The following is a 20,726-nucleotide window of genomic DNA, read 5'->3' on the forward strand; positions in this document are numbered from 1 at the left end:
TCCAGAAGGGACCTGCTCGCTAATTCTCACCCTGTACCTACCAGCTGATACCACAAAAGTCAGCAGAGAAAAACCCTCTGAGAGCTACTCTGAAGTTACAGAAGGCAGGCGTTCTTGAGTGCAGCGCTGGGCAGCACTGGGGATGGCTCCTCCACAAGTGTTTCGCCACATTCCCAAAATCGCAGAGATTACACGTTACACAATCGTACATATTCATAGAACTGCCGAGAGCTGATTTACTGAAACAGGAGATTTCCTGGAAGTCACTAATATATAGAATGTCCGTCTCGCACGCTCAGTTGTCTGCATCGGTGGTCTTTGGGGTCTTCGGGGGTCCTCTGGTGGTCTTCAGCAGTCCTCCTCACTTGTCCTTTAGTTGATCATTTTTCTTGATTCTGCGCAGTGGGAAGTCTTCTACGTGCTTTGAGGACAAATTTGAAAGAACGCTTGTTAGCAGCTTCATTATCTACACTTCCTCGATTATCTCTCTCTAACATAACCAGTGTTGCCTCAGTAGTCTGAATTATGCGCAAAGGGTTAAAAGGCTGTCACCTCCCCAGAGAGTTAAAAGAAACACAGTCTTGAGTTAATCAGCTAAGGTATTTACAACATCACTGTGTCCTTGGTTGGGTATCTTTTTCATTCCCCCCTTGCCTTTATACTTTGTAAATTCCTTGACAAAGGTTCTAAATTCTCCTATTTCATCACCTTGGGCAAAGCCCAAACTCTCATAGCAAGTTTCTTTAATTTGTACCACAAAAGGCAATTAGGGATTGTTAACACAATTACTATTACTAATAGTATCAAAAGTGGGTGGCCTCCTAAGGCATTTAAGGTTTTCTCTGCAGAAGGTGAGTACCCTGAAAAGACATCCCACCAATGATGGGCCGTATCAGATTTAATTTGTCTGGACAATCCTACAGGTTTCTCTCTGGTTATCACAGGTTTGATCATGAATTCGGTCAATGTCTTATTCACTTTCTTTAGATGTTCCTGAAGCTCCTCAGATTGGTTCAAGATTTTGTTTAACCCTTCCCGAGATAAGCTTGCATGACTCAGGTTTAAGCTTTCATAATGCCAAAACACGGCTACCTGTGTGTGCAAAAAATGAGCACGTTTGTCCACGCCAAGTGAAACGGGTTACATTCTTGAGACATCCTGTGAACGGGACAGTTACGTTACGCTCTCTAACTACTGATGGATTGTGAGTCACTAAACGCACATCTCCAGTATCAACTTCTACAAACGTTTCGAACACGTTAGGAGAGAGAATCCTCCGTTTACAACTGTTCTAACAAGCGTGTCAGTGTTCTAACTAGCGTGGTTAACAAGTGTTCTAACAAGCGTGGTTCTGACAAGCGTGGTTCACATCATGGAGATTGTTGTCACTTGGACGCCGTCAGAGGTGGTTTCGCAAAGATCTAAATCATACGTCGTCTTGTTGCTTCCGATATATTTTCCTTGAAATTCCGGTAACCAGTACTCTGGGTTTCCTTGACTTAAAAAGAGTGTTGGCAAAATTAAAAATTTACACATTAGTTCAGAGTCTGTCACATGATAGAACATTAATTGTCCTGCACCCCATCTGTCGTAACATTGCAAATTTAATTGCTTGAGCCACATCGAATCCTGATGCCTCACTTTTGTTTCTTGAGGTTTCCAGACCTACTGAATTCAGGAGTCCTATTCCAGTTCCTGCACCCCCAGGCAAAGTGTCACACCACGCTCGTCTTGTTCTCCGGAGGGGGTGGCTGGAAAGGAGATATTAAAGGTCAGCCCATGTTTTTGTTGAACTCTTGCTGCGTTTGCGCAGGGGATGCAATCTCATGAATTGATTCTGACCTATGGTCTGTCGTGGATTTAACAACGTTAAAGCGATCACTCACAGGGCACCCCTTCTCTTTCCAGTCTAATTGGCATTCACGCTTCCATTTACACACGTCAGGGTATCCCATTCACCGGGTATCCAGGAACGAGTAGTATTCGTTATGAAGGAATCATTCCGAGTAACGCACTCCTTCATTTCCAGCAGAGGCACTGCCCCTTTGACTGGACAATGTGTTAGAGGGCCGTTCGATGCAACAGTAAAACTCCTCAAGTTAGTACACAATGCAAAATCTAATCCCTGCCGTGGTGCTTTGGAATTCTCCTGTTTGAGGGGTCTCCACAGAGAACAATTCTGAGAGAACGAAATGTCTGCACAAGGATGAACATCACAAGTGGGATGCACTTGTAGCTTTTGGCTCTTTCCACTTCCACGGGAGACCCGAAACGAATTAGTCTGTTTTGTTCAAGGGCCAGCCGGGAGTGCAGGCAGTTACCCATCCTAAACCAAAACACAGCAGTATTAGTTTTGGATCAGTCTTACAGATGTTGGTCCTGTGAGCTGGGATTTCCATGGTCCACCAGGTGCTTTCTTGGTTCTTGAATACTGGATCCACGCAGCGTGTTTCTCAAGTTTAATTGCAGCGTAGGTAGTGAGCAGAACTTGAAAAGGGCCACTCCATTTTCTTTCCAGAAGATCACCTGAAACATTTTTAACATAGACACAATCCCCAGGGTTAAAAGGATGTAGTGGAGAATCTCAACCCCACGCTCATGTAGATAGTACTAGTTTATTGACTTCATGCAACTGTTTCCCTAATAGCGTTAGATACTGTTCCAAACTAATTTCCCCCACTTGGGTGAGATCTTGCCCTAAATATCTGGTTTGATACGGTCTCCCGTGTAAGATTTCAGAATGACTCAGTTTCTCTTTAGTTCTGGTTTAGCTCCAAGCCTTACTAACGCAATCGGGAGGGCGTGATCCCACTTCAGGTTGGTTTCCTGGCAGGTTTTGCTTAGCTGTGTTTTTGTCACGATTCATCTTTTCCACCTGTCCACTAGCTTGCAGGTGGGAAGCCGTATGTCGTTTCCAGTCAATCTCTGAAAATTTACTGACTTGCTGAACTATTTGTGACACGAAGTGTGACCCTCTGTCAGAGGAGATCACGTCTGGTACTCCAAATCTGGGAACGGTTTCTCTTAATAGAGCCTTTGTTACTTCTCGAGCTTTGTTCTCCATGGGAAGGCTTCAGGCCACCCAGAGCAGGTATCGGTTCAGACTAACAAATACTTAAACCCCCCTGTTCTGGGGAGCTCTGAAAAATCTATTTGCCAGTTTTGACCTGGAATGTTTCCCTTGTCAGTATTTCCAAACTTGAGACGATTTTCTACTTTTGGGTTATTTTTTAAACATATTTCACACCAACATTTCCAACTACATTTTTCATAGTTTGCAATAAGTTCCTGGCCACTATCTGTTTAGTGAGGGAATCCTACAAATCTGCAGTTCCCCAATGGGTTTTGTCATGTTCTGGTATTATCAATTTCCATAATATCTTAAAGGGAATTGTTATTCTCTTGTCTTTTAACATTGCCCATCCTGACGAGCTAATCTCTGCCTTTAAGTCATTAATTAATTTCTGATCTTTTTCATCATCTTTAACTGACTCGGGTAATGGCAAAGATTTCTCAGGAATCAAACTTAATACCTCACCTTGTTCCGCAGCCCACTTGGCCTCGTGATCAGCTAATTTGTTCCCCATTTCCCTGTCAGTGTTACCCTTTTGATGTCCCTGGCAATGCACAATTGCTACTGCCGATGGAAGTTGTACAGCTTCTACAAGTCATATTATTCCCAGTTTTCTTATTAAACGGAGAACACACGTAAACATGCTGTATGCCTTTGCCTTGAGCGGTAAGGAGTCCTCGTTCCTTCCCAGTTGCTCCATGGGCGTGAACTGCACCAAAGGCTGTTTTGAGTCTGTCCATACGGTTACTCGCAATTCCTTGGCGAGCTCTAACGCCCTGACCAAGGCAACTATTTCAGCTCATGCAGATGTACCCGTAGGGAGTGATTTTGCTTCTCCCACTCCATCTTTGGTGGTTACAGCATATCCAGCCATTCCAATTCCATTTCTTACAAAACTGCTCCCATCGGTGTACCAGGTACGGTCCGCTTCCTCTAAAGGTTCCTCTTTAAGATCCGGTCTGCTCGCACGCGCAGTCTCAATGGTCTCTGTGCAATCACGCACAACAGTCTCCATTTCTTGTTTTTCGCTTAGAAAGGAAGCAGATTGGTGATAGTAGATATAACAACCTCTGTATCATCTTGTTTTGTCATATTTTAGGAATCTCCGGGGGGAAAGCCAGCGTCCTCCTTTTTGTTCTAACACAGAGGTTACAGCATGAGAAGTGTGCACGATTATCTTTTGTCCCATAGTGAATTTTCGTGCTTCTTGGATGGTGAGAGTAACAGCAGCCACTGCCCGAAGGCATCCTGGCCATCCTTTGCTTACTCCATCCAATGGCTTGGAGCAGTACGCCACAGCTCATTATAAGGGCCCAGTTTTTGAGCCAAAATTCCTAAAGCCACCCCTTGTCTCATAGGAGAACAGCCGAACGGTTTTGTTACATCAGGCAGGCCCAAAGCTGGTGCCCTCATCAGTTCCAGTTTCAGTTCTTGGAACGCCCTTTTGGCCTCACCAGTCCAAGTTATTTGTGTCTGACCATTTTTCAATAGTTCATAGAGAGCTTTAACTAAAAGTCCATAATTGTAAATCCATAAATGACACCAACCTGCCATTCCCAAAAAAGTTCAAAAGTCTTTCACTGTGGTCCGCTCTGGAGTCCTGCAAATGGCTTCTTTCCAGTCTCGAGTTCATCAGCTAGGGTATTTACCAGTCACTTGTGTCCTTGGTTGAGTGTCTTTTTCAAGGAAGTTGCACTTAGTCTATCCAGTCCTGAGCCACCAGGAGTCTCATGTCTCGGATGGTGTTTAGCAGGTGCTCTCTTTTAGTCCTGACAGAACACATGTTGTTACCATTTCCACAGAAAAAAAATTACAATATTTCACATTTCTGCCTTTAAAATTAAAAAAATAAGTAGTGTTCTAGTTCTTCTTTTGAGGAAATTCATGGACTAGAGACTTTGGATGTGTCCTTTAAAGACGTATCAAACAGTTCCTGTAGTGTTGGTTTTTTCTCCCCCCAGTGTTTCTGTGAATAATCTTACGATGATGCCGGTAAAAGTCACTCAGGATGTCTCTGTCAGTAGGAAATCTTGTCCCTTGTGAGTCCCAGCAGCATGGGGGGAGCCTCCTCCTAAAGCGACTGGCCCCTTACAAGAGGGACGCCAGACTGCTCCAGCCGCTCTCGTCCGCTGGCAAAGAGGTGGCGTCGAGGTCACACCACTGCTCCACGTTGACGGAGTTGGAGAGGTAATCGTTGGTCCCTTCGTCCCAGGAATGCTGCAGGAAAGAAGCGGCCACGAGGGTCTCGTCAAAGTCCGGGTTGTTCTGGCTGGCTTCAGTGAGGAGCTGCTCCTGCCCCTGGGCACAGTCGATGTGCCCGCGTGCTGCCAAGTCCACGTCGTGCAATATGGGGCTCGTTGGCGTCGTGAGCTCCAGCTCCCCAAAAGCGGAGGTGTCTCCGTTCAGGTCAGCGCTGAAGACGGCTTCCCAGCCAAAGTCCCCTTTGGGCGACCCCAGCTGGGTCTGCTCCTCCTGGGTCAGCAAGGCAGAGCCGGAAAGCCGAGAGGCCTTGGCCGTTCGCTGGGGCGAGGGCTGCTTGCGCTTTTCCTCTGCTTTGGCACCTGCTGGATTCCAGTTCAGGTCGCCAGTGCCTTCTCCAAACCCTTTCAGCAGCTGCTGCAACTCCCTGCTGACGCTGAGGATGTTCCCGGAGATGCAAGGCAAAGTGGGCGGGCTGGCGACGCAGCGTGCTTCTTGCTGGGGTGTTTTGGGTAAGGCCGGGTGGGTCTGCGCTGGGGGTGGCCTCTGCGTTTTGAAGGCACTGTTCTTGAGCCGGCGGGCGTGCTGGGGGTTGAGCTTCCAAAACCCGCCTCTCCCCGGCTCGCCCTTCTCCCGAGGCACCTTGATGAAGCACTTGTTGAAGGAGAGGTTGTGCCGGATGGAGTTCTAGACCCAAAAGAGACAAAAAAACCCAAGGTTGAACGCTTGTCTGCTGGCGCAGCACCTGCCTGCCTGGGGAGCTGGGGGTGGGGAAGAAAAAGAGGAGTTTGTGCTCCCGTGGAGCTGTTCTGAACCTCTGAATGTGCCTGGAGTGATGCGAATAATGAGAAAGGAAAGTCAGTTGTTGGGTAAAGAAGCCAGCGTTGGACTGCCCATTAAGAGGTTGGATATGGCAGAGGGTTGTTATTTTTAATGTTGCCTGGCTATCTTTCTGCTCCTTCATCCATAATGCGTAGTGCTGAATAGGAAAAGCAAGGTTTGAATTCTTAGAGCTGTTGAAAAACAGGCACACACACACACACCCCCCCCCGCCAAACCCCTGCTGTGGGCTGAAGGTCCTTGGATGTGTTGGCTCCTGTGCAAAGCACTGAGCTGCCCCAGGAGTATCTCCAACCCCGCAACAGAGAATGAGAACACAGCCTGAGAAAGAAAAGGAGAAAAGAAACAAGAAAGGGAGAAGAACAAAAAAAAAAAAAAGAAAAAAGAAGACCAAAGAAGACCAATGAAGAAAGAAAAAAAAAGAAAGAGGAAAAAGAAAGAAAAAAGAAAAATTAAAAAAAAAAGAAAAAAGGGGAAAAAAAAAGAAAAAAGAAAGACAGAAAAATGAAGGAACCAAAACCGAAAGAACAAAAAATGAAATTACAAGACACAGACAAAAAAGGCTGAGAGAAAAAAGGCCAAGAGCAAAAAGACAGAGCTCTTTCCTCCGCTGCCCTCGAGGACGGGGCATTTCTGCACACCCAAGCTCTTTCCCGTTTCTGCCCTTCTCCACCGCCTGCCGGTGCCGCTCCCCTCCCCGTGGGATCTGGCATCCCTGCAGGACCTGGCCTCGTGGTGACAGGGGGATCGGGATACGAGTGGGCATAAGGCCATATAAAGCTATATCAGCTGTTAGTGCCATCGACAGGGGTAAGAATAGGCACAAGACGGCGAAAGACTCTGGGAAATACACAGCTCAGTGAAACAGCTCTGTGAGATGTTAGAAGTTATCAAACACTAATCCCTGCTGTGAAACACCAACTACCCGAAAAGAAGGCCGGTAAGAGAGACAAAATAAATGCTGGCAAGGTTGTAACTCGTGACCCGTAGGGAGAAAGGAAAGCCAAAGAGGAGAGATAAGGACTAACAAGAATTAACATTTGTCTTCAAACAATAACAAGCAGGAGACAACCAGGTGTCCACTCAAGGCCAGGCCAGGCTGGGAAATGGTTCGGCTCTGCAAGCCCAGCCAAAACAGGAATTTTAGGGAAGAAGTAAAAACAAACAGCAAGGAAGACCTACGGCCTTCATCCCAAAGACCCCTGCCCACGACCACCAGGAGGCGTGTCAAGGAGGAGCCTGAGGCGGATCCTGAGGCGGGGGCTGTGGAAATGATCTCCTGGGAGAGACTGACCTTGGGGGGGGGGTTATGAGTGTGTCTGTACAAATACAAGAAAACTGCTACGGCGCAGGTGCACGTCTGTGGTGGAGCAATCCCCCGTGCACCCAGTGCTGCCATAAACACACCTACTGGGCAACTCTCCCAGTTGTGGAGTTTGTTTCTGCATGTCAGTGGGAGGGATGAAAGCTGTGGAAAGTCCTCCCCAGCCCTGAGGGGAGAGGGGACAAGGCCAGAGGGCTCCACATCTCCTACCTGCCAGCTGGGATCGGCACGTCGGAAGTAGCAGAAGTTGTCGGTGATCCACTCGTAGATGGTGGAGAGGGGGATCTGGGGCTTCTTGCTGGCTTCCATCGCCATGCGGATGAGGGTGGCGTAGGAGTAGGGCGGCTTGACGGACGGGTCGCTCTTGTAGTCCACGTCCCCGGCGAGCTGAGGGTGCGTGGCCGTGGCGTGGTGTGCCAGCCTCGAGGCGGAGATGGGCTGGCAGGGAGCGGGAGGCACAGCCACGTGTGCCAGGTCGGCAGCCAGGGGCGAGCACGGGGCAGCAAAGCTGGGCATCTCTTGCCAGTGCAAGAGATGGTCCGGGGTCCGGGGCGCCAGGGCAGCAGGAGGGCTTGCCCATGAGAGTGTGTTTGATGGAGAAGTCCGGCAGCCAGCCGAGGCTGGGGAAGCTCTCGTCCGGGCCAGCCAAGACCTTCCGGCCGCTGTCGCTGGGCGGCCGCCAGTTCAGCCACCGCTTAGCCATGCCTTGGCGCGCCAGCGGCTCGTGTGTTCCCGGGGTGCAGGGGAAGGGGCGGGAGGGCGCGGGGCAGATCCTGCAACAACAACAGGGAGAGCAACGGCTGAGGCTCCCCGAGGCGCAGCCGCTCTCCGGCACCCGGGGGGCTGGGGCTGGCTGCTCCCGGGGCCGCCGGGCGAGCCCCGTCCCCGGGCTGCTGCGCACCGGAGCTGCCGCCCCCCCCCGGGCTGCCTTAGCAGCCCTGAACCGCGGGGAAATTCCCTCCGACCCCCGCGTCCCGCGGGCACCCACAGCCCGGGGGGCTGGCGCCGCCCAGCAAACCTTCCGCTGAAGCACGAAATGGACAGAAACACCGACCCCCCCTCGGCCAGCCCCCCCCGAGCCCCGCCGCCCCGCGGAGCCAGGAGGTCTCTCCCGCCCGCCGGGAGCAGCACAAAGTCTCCCCATCTCCAGCACCTCGCCAGCAGCGCTGCCCAGTTCCCCCCGGCTCCGCTCCCACCTGCCCTCGCTTTCCTGCTCTTCCTGCTCCCCCCGGCACCCCTCAGCCCCGGGGCGGGGGGCGCGGCCCCCCCCGCGCACACCGTCCCTCCCGGCGAGCCGGGAGCCGCCGGCTGCAGCTCCTGCCGGGCTGGGACGCGGCGGCCGGTTTCTCCGCGGGGCCGGGACCCCGCGAGCCCGCGGCTCCGGGGCAGGAGAGCGCCCTGCGGGGGGCCGGGGCCGAGGGGCCGCGCACCGGCTGCGCCGGGCGGCCGGACCGGCAGTCGCCCCGTTCCAACGACGCGGGGCCCGGCGGGCGCGGGGGGCGGGGCCGCTCCGAACGGCTTCCCGCGGGCCACGGCGAAGCCCCGCCCCGCCAGCAGCTCCCGGCCCTGCCATTGGTCCGTGGGGAGCGGGATGGGATGGAGATGGGAATGATGGGGATGGGGATGGGATGGGATGGGATGGGATGGGATGGGGACAGGGACGGAGATGGAGATGGGATGGGATGGGGATGGGGATGGGGATGGGGATGGGAATGATGGGGATGGGATGCGATGCGATGCGATGCGATGGGATGGGAATGATGGGATGGGATGGGATGGGATGGGATGGGAATGATGGGGATGGGATGGGATGGGATGGGGATGGGATGGGATGGGATGGGATGGGATGGGATGGGATGGGAATGATGGGATGGGATGGGATGGGATGGGGATGGGGATGGGATGGGGATGGGGTGGGATGGGATGGGATGGGGAAGGGAATGATGGGGATGGGATGGGATGGGAATGGGAATGATGGGGATGGGATGGGATGGGAATGGGAATGATGGGAAAGGGGATGGGAGCACCTGAAGGGATTGGATGGGCCGGGCTGTGGGAGCTGGGGATGCTGGGAAATCCCACCGTACCGAGGGCTGGGCTCCAGCACAGCCCTGGCCTTTCCTGAGCAGCCTGGGGCAAAGCCCTTCAGGCCCCAATTCTCCCAGCCCCATCCTCTGCCCTTGCAGGATCCGGCCCTCCGCGAGCCCTCCCTCCGCAGCTGCCAGCTGCTGCCCCCACCGTGCATCAGCCTGCTCCATCCAAACCCCGTGACAAGCCCCCCTTACAGCCCTCCGCACCTCCAAGGGCTCCGCTCCCAGCACAAGTTTTCTGGAGGCGTTTCTCCTGCACCCGCACCCAGCTCCTCAGCGCTTCTCTTCTCCCCCTTCCCCTCCAGGAAAGGTCCCCTCTGGGGGTCCTCATCTGTCCCAGCAGTGCCAGGGGCTGCTCACCCTGTGCCAGCTGCCTGGCCATGCCAGCGAGATGCCGACACCCCAGGCCAGGTTCTTGCTGCAGAGGATTTGGTTGCATTTGCCCCTTCTCCATCCTGGCAGGGCTCTGAGGAGGCAGGACTTAGGATGGTCGGTAACGGGGCTTAGACGGGACCTTGGGAAGGGTTTGAGCAGATTGGAAGCGGCCCGCACGCAGCCACCCTGGTCTGCAGCCACCCCACGAGCTCAGCTGGCTGCTCCTGCAGCCCTGGGGACACACAGCTCCGAGCAGCTGGAGAACCCTCCCGGTCACCTCCCAGGACCCTCCTGAGCGAGGACCTGCCTGTTCTGCCCTGCCAGCAGCCACCAGCCCCATGGCAGCCCTAGGCTGTGGTGCCCAGCCAGGCCTGGAGAGCTCTCGGGGGCCCCTTGGGAACCACGAGGGAGGTTGGCCTTTGGTAGACACTCCGGAGCATCAGCCTGATTTTCCCTTCCCTCCCTGTGCCAGAGTCAGGGAACCGCCGGCCTCCCGCAGCCCCCTGCTGTCCTCAGCTCAGCAGGACTGGGAACCCCCAACGCTCTCCCTGTGCCCGGCGCGGCGCTGATGGCTTCTCGGGGCTGGGACGCCCGGCCTGGCGGTTACGACTGACATGAGTCACACCACGGCGCGCGGCAGGGCCCTTGGTCGCCCAGCGAGGCCGTAGCGGTGTGCAGTGGGAGACCCGTAAAGGTCCGGACTGACAGCGTGTGGCAATGGGATAATATAATTGCGTGGAAGAAGAAGCGGAAAACGAGTGCGGCATCCTCTGCTGTGACTCCTCCTCGTACTCCCCTGGGCTGTATTTTGAAAAACTGGAATAAATTTGGAGGGGATCCCATGACTAAAGAAAAATTGTTGAGATCTTGGAGACAACGGTGGCCTGTGTCTGACTGGGATGATAAAAAGAAAGAGGCCAGAAAACAGAACTCTGAAATAGAACACTATTTTGCAATTCATGTTGTTTCGTAGAAGGATGGATAAACCGGATGAAGTACCACATGTTGATTTATTTTTCTCTTTACGAAACAATCGTGAAACGTGGGAAAATGTGAAGTGTGGATGATACCAGAGTGTATGTGTTGGCAGAAGAGCCAAGGAAAGAAAGGAAGAAGGAAAAGTGTTGTAGCAGTTGTAGTAAAGGATCAGCAGTTAATATCGTACAGGATTCGGGACGGGTGATAACCAAACTCGATGAAGTAAGAGAGGGTTCAGGAGAGAGTCTCTCGGCCTTTTGGGGAAGATGGTGTGAAGTGCCAAGGAAACAGATGGATCGGAATCCAGATGAGGAGGCGACCCAGAGGCTGTTTCACACACTGTTTGTTGGACAGTGGCACAGGGTGGCAGAAGACAGTCACAGAGGGTTTTTATACACTTACTTTGTGGAATCATCGTTACAGAAGTTCTCTTGCATAAAAATGCATATTATTCTCGCTCTTACACGTGACCTTTGAAATGACTGGTTTCACTAGTTACATCCCCTTACCAATATTCCCACCCTATAACAGTCAGTGGTTACTTTTACTTAACTCTATTGATTGGAGTCCTTGATATTTAAATCAAGATGGGAAGGGGTGGGGGGGCTTCCAAGCAGCAGAACTGGTGTCTGTGACCATTTCCTTTGTTCCTTAAAGCAATACATAGGAAAAAAACTCCAGCAGCTGGCTGGTGAGGTCTCTACGGTTCCTTGGTTGAAAACAATCCTAACCTGTACCTTATGCTTTACAATTTCCTACCTAACTCTTCTACTTGATTAAATCTTGGTTATTATATCAGAGGTTTTGCAACAGCACGTGACATATTATGCAAATTAAATGCACAGGTAACTTTTTCTGACATAGTTGCATGTACCAGAAGATGCAGCGTGGAAGGCCCGACTTTACCTGTTAATGGATGGGAATGATGAATTACCTGGAGACCCGAACGTAACAGAGGACATCAGGAATTCAGTAATTCCCTTGGTTTGGGCATCTGAGAAATCTGGATGTGCCAGGAACATGACCCCAGTCAAGAGTGAAGCACAAGTGGGGGCACAACTGATAAGAAGGAAGCAATACCCTATGAGATCGGAAGCAAGACAAGGGATAGAACCCTTCACAAAGACCTTCCTGGGCTATGGACTGTGGAGAGAATGCCAGTCTGAATTTAACACCCCCATTCTGCCGGCAGAGAAGCCTGGGACTAATGACAGTAAATGTGCATCCAGTGGGACCAAATCCATACACTCTGTTATCCTCAATACTGGAAACTAATGTGTATTTTACAGTTTTAGATCTGAAGGTGGCTTTCTTCTGCCTCCTGGTGGGTAAACAAAGCCAAACCGCCTTTGCTTTTGAATGAGAAAGCCCTGCCACAGGGAGGAAGACTCAATGATGCTGGACAGTGCTGCTGCAAGGATTCAAGAACAGTCCCAGCCTGTCTGGTAACATATTGGCTAAAGAATCAGAGACATGGCAAGGTAATAATCCTCTTAAACTGTTACAATGTGCTGATGATCTTCTTATCGGGACTGAGGACAGAGGGGACTGCCAGAAGCAGCTACCTAATTATGGCCTGATGGTTAAGGCCCTGTAAGCAGTTGTGAAAGTTCCAGGAAATGTGCTGGATTGGACCCCGGAATATGAAAAAGGATTGGAGGACATTAAAAAAGAACTGATGAAAGCTCCTGTGTTGGGGCTACCTAACTCGACAAAGCCTTTGGCATTGTACGCCCATGGGCAACACTATTGCCAGTAAGGAAGAAGAGCCATGTGCTGGGGTTTTGGTAGCAGGGGAGGGGCTGCAGAGATGGCCCCTGTAAGAAGTTGAGAGACCCTCCCTGGGCTCCAAAACCAGTGGGACAGGTCTCTGGCCAGGTTGGACAAGCCCCGTCCAGCCGCTCTGGCGTGGGGACTGTGGGTAGGTGCTATACCTGAGGGGGTCTTTGGTGGTGTGGCGGAGTTTCCCCTTGTCGATTGTCTGAATCCACAAAGTTGTCGAACAGAAACAGTTGTCAGCTGAAACGGAAACCTTCCAGCTTCTCTTTGTTTTATTTCAGGCAACTGGACCACGGTTGGATTGAGACCCAGGGCACATTCTTTCTTGAGGGATTTCAAGGCTCAACCCAAGTTTCGGTGCTTTGAATAACGCAGCACTGCTTTGTTTCGTCCAGGGCTCATTGGAGGACTCAGGGCTGAGGATCTGCACAGCTCCCCGTGGGTCATCTCTGCCTCAGGGCAATGCCAGGCTGGGTGGTTTCTACAGCCCCCATGAGTTGCCCGTGCACTGGACATTGTTGCCTGCGCGCTGGGCAGTGCCGAAACTTGTTTAAGAGCTGTGAGCCAGATGATCTATACAATGGGCTTGTGATGGAGGGGTGAACTCAACAACGGACACTATTGCACAGGTTATCCATGAATGCGAAACACGTGCTGTGATCAAGCAAGCCAAGTGGTTAAAACCTCGTTGGTATTGGTTAAACTATAAAAATTGCCTGGCACATTGACTACATCACGCTTCCACAAACCCGCCATGGCAAGCACTACGTGCTCAGAATGGTGGACGCAACCACCAGATGGCTGGAAACCTATGCTGTGCCCCATGTCACTGCCCGAAACACTATCTTGGGCCTTGAAAAGCAAGTCTTGTGGCGGCATGGCACCCCAGAAAGAATTGAGTCAGACAACGGGACTCATTTCCGTAACAATCTTATAGACACCTGGGCCAAAGAGCATGGCATCGAGTGGGTATATCACAACCCCTGTCATGCACCAGCTTCTGGGAAGATCAAACGATATAATGGATTGCTAAAAACCACACTGAAAGCAATGGGTGGTGGAACCTTCAAACATTGGGATACGCATTTAGCAAAAGCCACCTGGTTAGTCAACACTAGAGGATCTGCCAATCAAGCTGGTCCTGCCCAGTCAGAACTTTTACGTACTGTAAAAGGGGATAAAGTCCCTGTAGTGCACATGAGGAATATGGTGGGGAAGACAGTTTGGGTTATTCCTGCCTCGGGTAAAGGTAAACCCATTCGTGGGGTTGCTTTTGCTCAAGGACCTGGGTGCACTTGGTGGGTGATGCGGAAGGACAGGGAAGTCCGATGTGTGCCTCAAGGGGATTTGATGTTGGATCAATTTAATCGTATTCTGTTAATGGCTAAATAACCCTGCCACTGTATGTCACCACTACTGCAGTTGCTCTATGTCGTATCGACGGCATCACAGTGAGAATCACCCAAATTACAGAAGGACGGACTCTGATGGAACCAAGCACAGCGCAGCGGTAGTGGAACTAGAACGGGCTTTGGCAACTGGCTTCCAGCAACTTCCCTGAGATTGACATCTTCGACCCACAGACTGCGGGCACGGATCGTGCCAGATACACCCACGGCGAGCTCCAGATGCAGCGTGCAACAACCCAACACCGCACACCACCTCTCCTGCCCTGGCAGACTGGTGTGACAGATGGAGCCCCAGAGTCACAGACTGAATGGACTCAAGGGACACGCTAGAGGGATGGCCCAGAGGCTAAGGGGATGGGATCTGCATACATATGTATAAAAGACAGGAGCAGGGGTGGTGGTTAATCTGAAAATGTATGCTCTGAGCATGACGCAGATGGTATAGAATAAGGGTGGATCATGTCCTGGGTTTGGCTGGGAAAGAGTTACCTTCTTGTCGGGAAGCTGAGAGGGGCCCAGGGCGGGCACTGGCCCAGCCTGGCCAGGGGCTGTTCAGCACCAGGTGCTGTCATGCTCCCAGTACAGTCGGGGGGCTGGCGGGGGGAGAGGGGGGTCAGGAGCGCGCTGAGTTCGGGGTTCCGCGTGGTGGTTTGTATTGTTCTTGTGAAAGCATTATTGTACTTAATTATTCCTTCTCATTTTTCTGGTATTGTTCTATTAAATTGTCCTTATCCCAACCCACCGGTTTTGCCCTTTCCTCCTGATTTTCTCCTCCTCACCCCACCGAGGGGGAGGAGTGAGCGAGCGGCTACACAGTGGCCTGGCTGGTGGCCCTGCAGAGCCAACACGGCTCCTGTGCAGCCTCCCCAGGAGCAATACACACAGATCTCTTCTCTTCTCTCTTCTCTTCTCTTCTCTTCTCTTCTCTTCTCTTCTCTTCTCTTCTCTTCTCTTCTCTTCTCTTCTCTTCTCTTCCTCTTCTCTTCTCTTCTCTTCCTCTTCTCTTCTCTTCTCTTCTCTTCTCTTCTCTTCTCTTCTCTTCTCTTCTTCTCCTTCTCTTCTCCTTCTCTTCTCTTCTCTTCTCTTCTCTTCTCTTCTCTTCTCTTCTCTTCTCTTCTCTTCTCTTCTCTTCTCTTCTCTTCTCTTCTCTTCTCTTCTCTTCTTTCTTCTCTTCCTCTTCCTCTTCCCTTCTCCAGGCTGAACAACTCTACCTCTCCCAGCCTGTCCTCGCAGCAGAGGGGTTCCAAACACCCCCGACCACTTCTGTGGCCTCCTCTGGACCCACTCCAACAAGTCCCATCCAACCGAATGAGATCAGTTCAGAAGAAATGAAGACCAGGAAGAAATCAAGAGACCATCAACCAGAATTAAAGGATCGGACTTGGGGATGCAGGGACCTCCCCATGCAATGGGTGCAGGTGTGCAGGGACCCCCGTGCAACAGGGGGCTGGTGGTGTGCACACAGGTAGCGTGCAACAGGGTGCTGGTGTGCAGGGACTAGTGCGCAACAGCTTTATGGTGTGCAGGGACAGCTGTGCAATGGAGTGTGGGTGTGCAAGGACATTTGTGCAACGAGGAGTGCATGTGCACAGACACCTGTGGAATAGGGAGCAGGTGTGCAAGGATGCCTGTGCAATGAGGAATGGTTGTGCAAGAATGACTGTGCAAGGGGGACTGAGTGTGTTAGGACGTCTGTGCCCCAGGTGTGCAGGCACCAGTGTGCAATGAGGCTGCTGGTGTGCAGCAAGTTGCCCGGATCACTGCCCAACACAGCACTGGCCTGCAGGGAAGTGTGCAAGGGGGTGCATGCCATGCGGTGTGCAAGGAGGTGCATGCAGATCGGCGTGCAACAAGGCGCTGGGACACGGCTCTGTGTAGAGCAGGACAGCCCCATGTTGGTGCAACAGAAACTCCCCCGCGCACCAGCGACAACTGTGCAACAGAAGTGCTGGTGCACACAGAACCCCCACCGTGCACCAGGGATGACTGTGCAACACAAACACCGGTGTGCAGGGAAACTCCCGTGCACCAGGAACACTTGTGCAAGCACAGCTCCGTGCACCACTGCCTGGGACAGCAAGGTCTCACGTGCAACTTGCGTGCGCACAGACCCCCGTGCTGGGCAGGGGGCAGATCCAGAGCAGGTTCCCCCAATAAAACGTGCGGAGGTGAGGGGTGACCTGCAGAAACACCTTTTATTGGGGTTATTTTTCAAAAAAAAAGAGAATACGCCTCCTCGCATGCTGCCGCCCCGCCACCACGGAGCCGTGAGGATGCGAACATTTTGGGGGTCACCGGCCCCCCGGGGGGGCCATTCACCCTGTAACAGCAGGTCAGGGTATCCCCACATCCCCTCCGCAGCCCCTCGAGGGGGTGACGCCCATCGCGGGACCCCGTCACAGCTCGGGCGCGGCGGCGGCAGCCTGTCCCAGCGGCACAGCCAGACAGAGCTCGGCGTCGTGGCGGCTGAGGGTGAAGAGGTGGCTGATGAGGAGGAAGGCGAGGAAGGACTCGGAGGGGCTCTCCTGGCCAGGGCTGGTGGAGGAGGTGAGCATGAAGAGGGAGAACACCAGGAGGACAGCGAAGGAGAGGAGGTGGAGGGGCTGGAGGTGGTACCGCACGGAGACGGCCAGGCAGTAGAGCAAGGAGCCCAACATGCTGGCGGCCATGAAGCTGGAGAAGATGATGCCCAAGGGAGCGCCGTAGTTTTCATCCCAATTTTTCATGGCAAAGACCTCTCACAGCACCAGGAGGCGGATGGAGATCATGAACAGGACCACCAGGCCCAACTCCAACCACTTGGCGAAGAAATCAGCTGCCCCTCCCCGGCTCCAACGGCAATGATGTTCCAAAAAGTCACTCAGGAAAAGGTGACGTTGATCCACTTGGTCAGAAAATGGTACCACTCCACGTGTTGGTGGCTGCACCACACCTCAAAGGCAGAGAAGAGCCGCGCCATGGATAACCTCCCTAAAACAGGATGCCCAGAGGAGTTGTGGCTGCCCCCTCCCCACTGACCAGCTGCCCACACCTGCCTCACAGCTCCTGGATCACCCCCCGCGGCCCACACCCATCCCTTCAGCGTATCCCAAGTGTTTCCCCTCCCGTGCAGCCCTGTGCTGGGTTTACGGGAGGGGCTGCAGAAACGGCCCCTGTAAGTAGCTGCCAAAAGCTTCCCCGGCTCCAAAATCGGTGGGACCACCTCTGGCCGGGTCAGACCCCCCTGTTCCCCCAGCCAGGGCTGAGACATCAGCGCATCTGCAAATGCCCTAGTTAAGACGGGACAAAGGAGCCCGAGCTGAGGCCAGACCTGCACTGAAGAGGGCACTGAAGCTGGGCTGTGCCCAGCCCCTGGGCACACAGCCACTGCGACCCGACTGGAGACGGCCGCAGCAGAGAGAGGGCTGAGATGGAGAGAAACAGCCCCACGGACAGCGGGTCAGTGCGGATGGAGCAGCAGGAGGTGCCGGAGCGGGGAGCGCCCTCAGCCCGCGGTGAGGGGCAGCGGCCCCCGCAGCCATGGCCGACTCAGTGGGCACAGACCCACCGCAGCCCGGGGAGAAGCCCGCGCTGGAGCAGAGGTGCTGAGCCTGATGCATCTGGAGTTCCTGGGAAAACCCACAGCGGAGCGGGCGGCAGCTCCCTCGGAAGCCATGACTGCGGTAACAGCCCGCGCCGGAGCGATCCGATGGGTCAGGATCGCATCCTGCGGGAAGGGCTGACGGCGGAGCCGTCTGTGGGCTGTCCCGTGAGGAGGGGAGCCACTGGAGCAGGGAAAGAGTGTCAGGAGTCCTCCTCCTTTGGGAAAGGAGCGGCAGGAGCAACGTGTGAGGAACTGACCCCAGCCCCCCGTTCCCGTCCCCCTGCGGCACTGGGACGGAGGCAGAGCCGGGAAGAGGGGAGGGGCTGGGGGGGTGTTTTCAGGACCCAGCTTTGTTTCTTGTCATCTCAAGTAACTGTTGATGAATTGATTTGATCCCGGGCCGAGCCCGTTGTGCCCGGGCCCCCCGTCGGTGGGTGCTCCCACCCTGTTCCCGTCTCACCCTCAGCCCTTGTGTCGCTTTTCGCCGCTCACCGCCCCGCGGCACAGCGGGGACGCAGCAGCGGCGGCCCCACCGCAGGTGGGGGGCGGGGGGCTGCCGGGGTGCCCATCGCTGCCCTCTCCTCCACCGGGAGCCCCCGCGCAGCTCCGCTCTGGCGCGCTGAACTGACCTGAGTTTTCCCCCCGCTCTTCCCCCCCCCGCTCCCACCCTGCCTGGACACCAGTTTGCACAAGTAAGCCCGTTCGCCGCTTCTGGTTCTGCACGAGGGGGGGGGGTGGAGGGGGGGTTTCGCACGCGGTAGATGTGCCCAGGGTGCCGCCTGTCACCGCATCGCCCGGCCCGGCTGTGGGTCACCCCGCCGTGGGTGCTGCTGCCTCCCTGCTCTCCCGTGCCCTCCCGCACCCTCTTTGCATCCGCCCTGCCTGACCGCATGCGCTGCCTTCCTCATCCTCCGGGACCCCCAGGGACCCCCCCCAGCCCCCCCACGATGGGTGTTGGCCACGCCATGCTCCCGCCCCGGCGGCCTCGTGCCCCCCGCAGCGATGCTGCTGCGCAGAGGGGTGCTGCCCACCCCTGCCAGGCTTCGCGGCACGCTGCGGGGCTGGGCAGGACACGGGCTGGCGAGGGGGGCCCACGCTGAGCCCCCATCCCTGCTGTCAGCACAGCGCGGGGCCGGCTGCTAAGCAGGGGATGGCTTGTGCCCCTCCGGGGCCTGGCATGGGGATTTTGCCCCCCCAGACCGCAGCCGATGTTGCCGTCCTACCCCTGGGAGCCCCGGGGACCAGCCGGGCATTGGGCTGCTCCGTGGGGGCTCGTTCTGGCCCAGGCTCTGCTCATGTCCCCCCCCCCCCAGGAAAAAGAAGAGCCGGAGCTGGAGGGATGTCAGAGCGGGGGCTTGGCTGCGTTGCCCCCAGACTCCGGCCACATCCTGCTCCTGAGCTTTCTCTGGGCACCTCGACCACCCCTCGCGGTGGCCGTGATCAGCGCGTGCCCAGCTGCCCCTGGCGGCCCTGGGGCGCCCGGCCAAGGGGTCCAGCCCGCCGCCACTCCCACCTTCACACTGGCAGCCCCCACGTCCCGCATGGGGCCTCCCTGGCAGCAGCCTGGGCGCAGGGACATGGGTGACAGCAGGCCATGCATGGGACAAACCTTCTAATGCCATTTTGGTCTCTCCTCGTTGACTCCTCTGTCACCTGGTGGAGGACTCCGGAGCCTCCTGGACTGCCCACATCCTGCTGCGTTGTCCCTCCCATGGGTCTCGCTGGAGTCCCACAGGCTGGGCACGGTTTGTGTCGGCAAGCTCCTGAAAGACGTTTGCACCCGCGCCAGCCCCTGTCCCTGGTGCGCTCTGCAGCCCCCTCTGCCACCTCCTGTCCCTGGCCATGATGAACCAGGACCCCCACTCCACCACACGCCTGCTCTGCCAGTTGGTCTCCGTCACCACTCGCCACGAGCTGCTCAGTGTCACCCGCAGGAAGATTCGGGGGGTCCCTCGGTCTCCTCTCCCTTCGTGCCCAGAGCATCACGGAGAAGGGGCTCACCCAGTGCAGCCAGAACCCCAGCCAAGGCCACTTTGGGGCACTTTCTGGGGTCTCCTTGCAGGAGGGGAGCACTGCCCAGTGCAGCCACCGCCTCGCCAAGCTCCAGAGGCTCATCTTGAGCTCCACAGGGTCGGGGTGCGGGACAGCTTCTGACACAGCTGCAGCAGATCCCCAGCGGTGAGGGCAGATGGGAGCGCGGGAACCGGGCAGCTCATTGCCCAGGAGGGTGCCAAGCAATGGATGGTGCCCACGGGTGCCATCCTTAAGGTCTGGCTGTGACTTTCAGGGGTGACCGTGTGCGTGTTGACCCTCGCCAGCATCCAGCCTGGCTCCGTAGGGGACACGCTGCTGCTGACCCGGCTGGAGAAGGGCACCGCTCCCGTCACCATCCGCATCCCCACCGCGCTCGCCAAGGTGAGGGCAGGGATGGCAGAGGGGCAGCCCGGCCGGGGCTGGGGCTCGGGTCACAGCTCCCTTCCCCCTCCAGGCCCCGCTGCGCTCGGTGCTGAGCGACTTCGACGCCATCCAGAAGGAGCAGAAGGAAGCCAACAGCTGCACCGAGAAGCAAGAGTGGTGGCTGCGCCGCTCCGAGCTGGACCGCAGGATGAAGGTGGGGGGAAACCCCCCTGCACCCCGATGTGGGGCACGTTTCGGAGAGGGTGGGGGGGGTCCAACCCCCCCAGTGACTCTCTGACCTCTTGCAGAGCCTCATCGAGACCCTGGAGACGCGGGTGCTGGGCTGCTGGAGGGGTGCCCTGCTTCCCGCTGGCACCGAGGAAGGGCTGGCAGAGGAAGCTGCCCGCCTGCACCCCCGGCTCCGCCAGTGCGGCTGGAGGGATGCGGATCCCACCCTGCTCAAGGTGCCCGGGCTGGGGCAGGGTTTTGGGGAGCCGAGCCCCTGCTTTGCCGACGCTCACCCCATCGTCCTGCCCGCAGGTGGTGCTGAACGCCGCTCCCCTCCTCACTCCCCACGATGTGCAAGCCCTGGCCTTCGGCCTCAGCCCGGCACAGCCCCGCAGGGCTCAGCCCCTCTTGCAGGAGGCGGTGGAGAAGCGGGCAGCCTGTGCCAAGCAGA

General features: G+C 55.3%; 1 protein-coding gene across 1 annotated transcript; it reads right to left on the reverse strand.

The window, feature by feature from the left end:
* Nucleotides 1-5,161: 5,161 nt before the first annotated feature.
* LOC147525921 (forkhead box protein J1-like) lies at nt 5,162-7,952 on the reverse strand. The gene is made up of 2 exons (XM_086630766.1): nt 7,647-7,952; nt 5,162-5,959 (listed from the first exon to the last, which is right to left on the reverse strand). The coding sequence occupies exons 1-2, from the start codon at nt 7,950-7,952 to the stop codon at nt 5,162-5,164; spliced, it is 1,104 nt and encodes a 367-aa protein (XP_086486892.1).
* Between the last annotated feature and the right edge of the window lie 12,774 nt (nt 7,953-20,726).

Source organism: Tauraco erythrolophus, unplaced genomic scaffold (genome assembly GCF_009769465.1).
Source record: "Tauraco erythrolophus isolate bTauEry1 unplaced genomic scaffold, bTauEry1.pri scaffold_48_arrow_ctg1, whole genome shotgun sequence".
In the NCBI taxonomy this organism is placed as follows: Eukaryota; Metazoa; Chordata; class Aves; order Musophagiformes; family Musophagidae; genus Tauraco; species Tauraco erythrolophus.

Bases quoted from the DNA above. Each gene is read 5' to 3' on its own strand.
- LOC147525921 (XM_086630766.1), bottom strand. From the start codon at position 7,952: ATGCCCAGCTTTGCTGCCCCGTGCTCGCCCCTGGCTGCCGACCTGGCA. The intron at 5,960-7,646 runs GTAGGAGATGTG...TTTTGGGTCTAG, and splicing joins GTGCCGATCCCAGCTGGCAG to AACTCCATCCGGCACAACCT.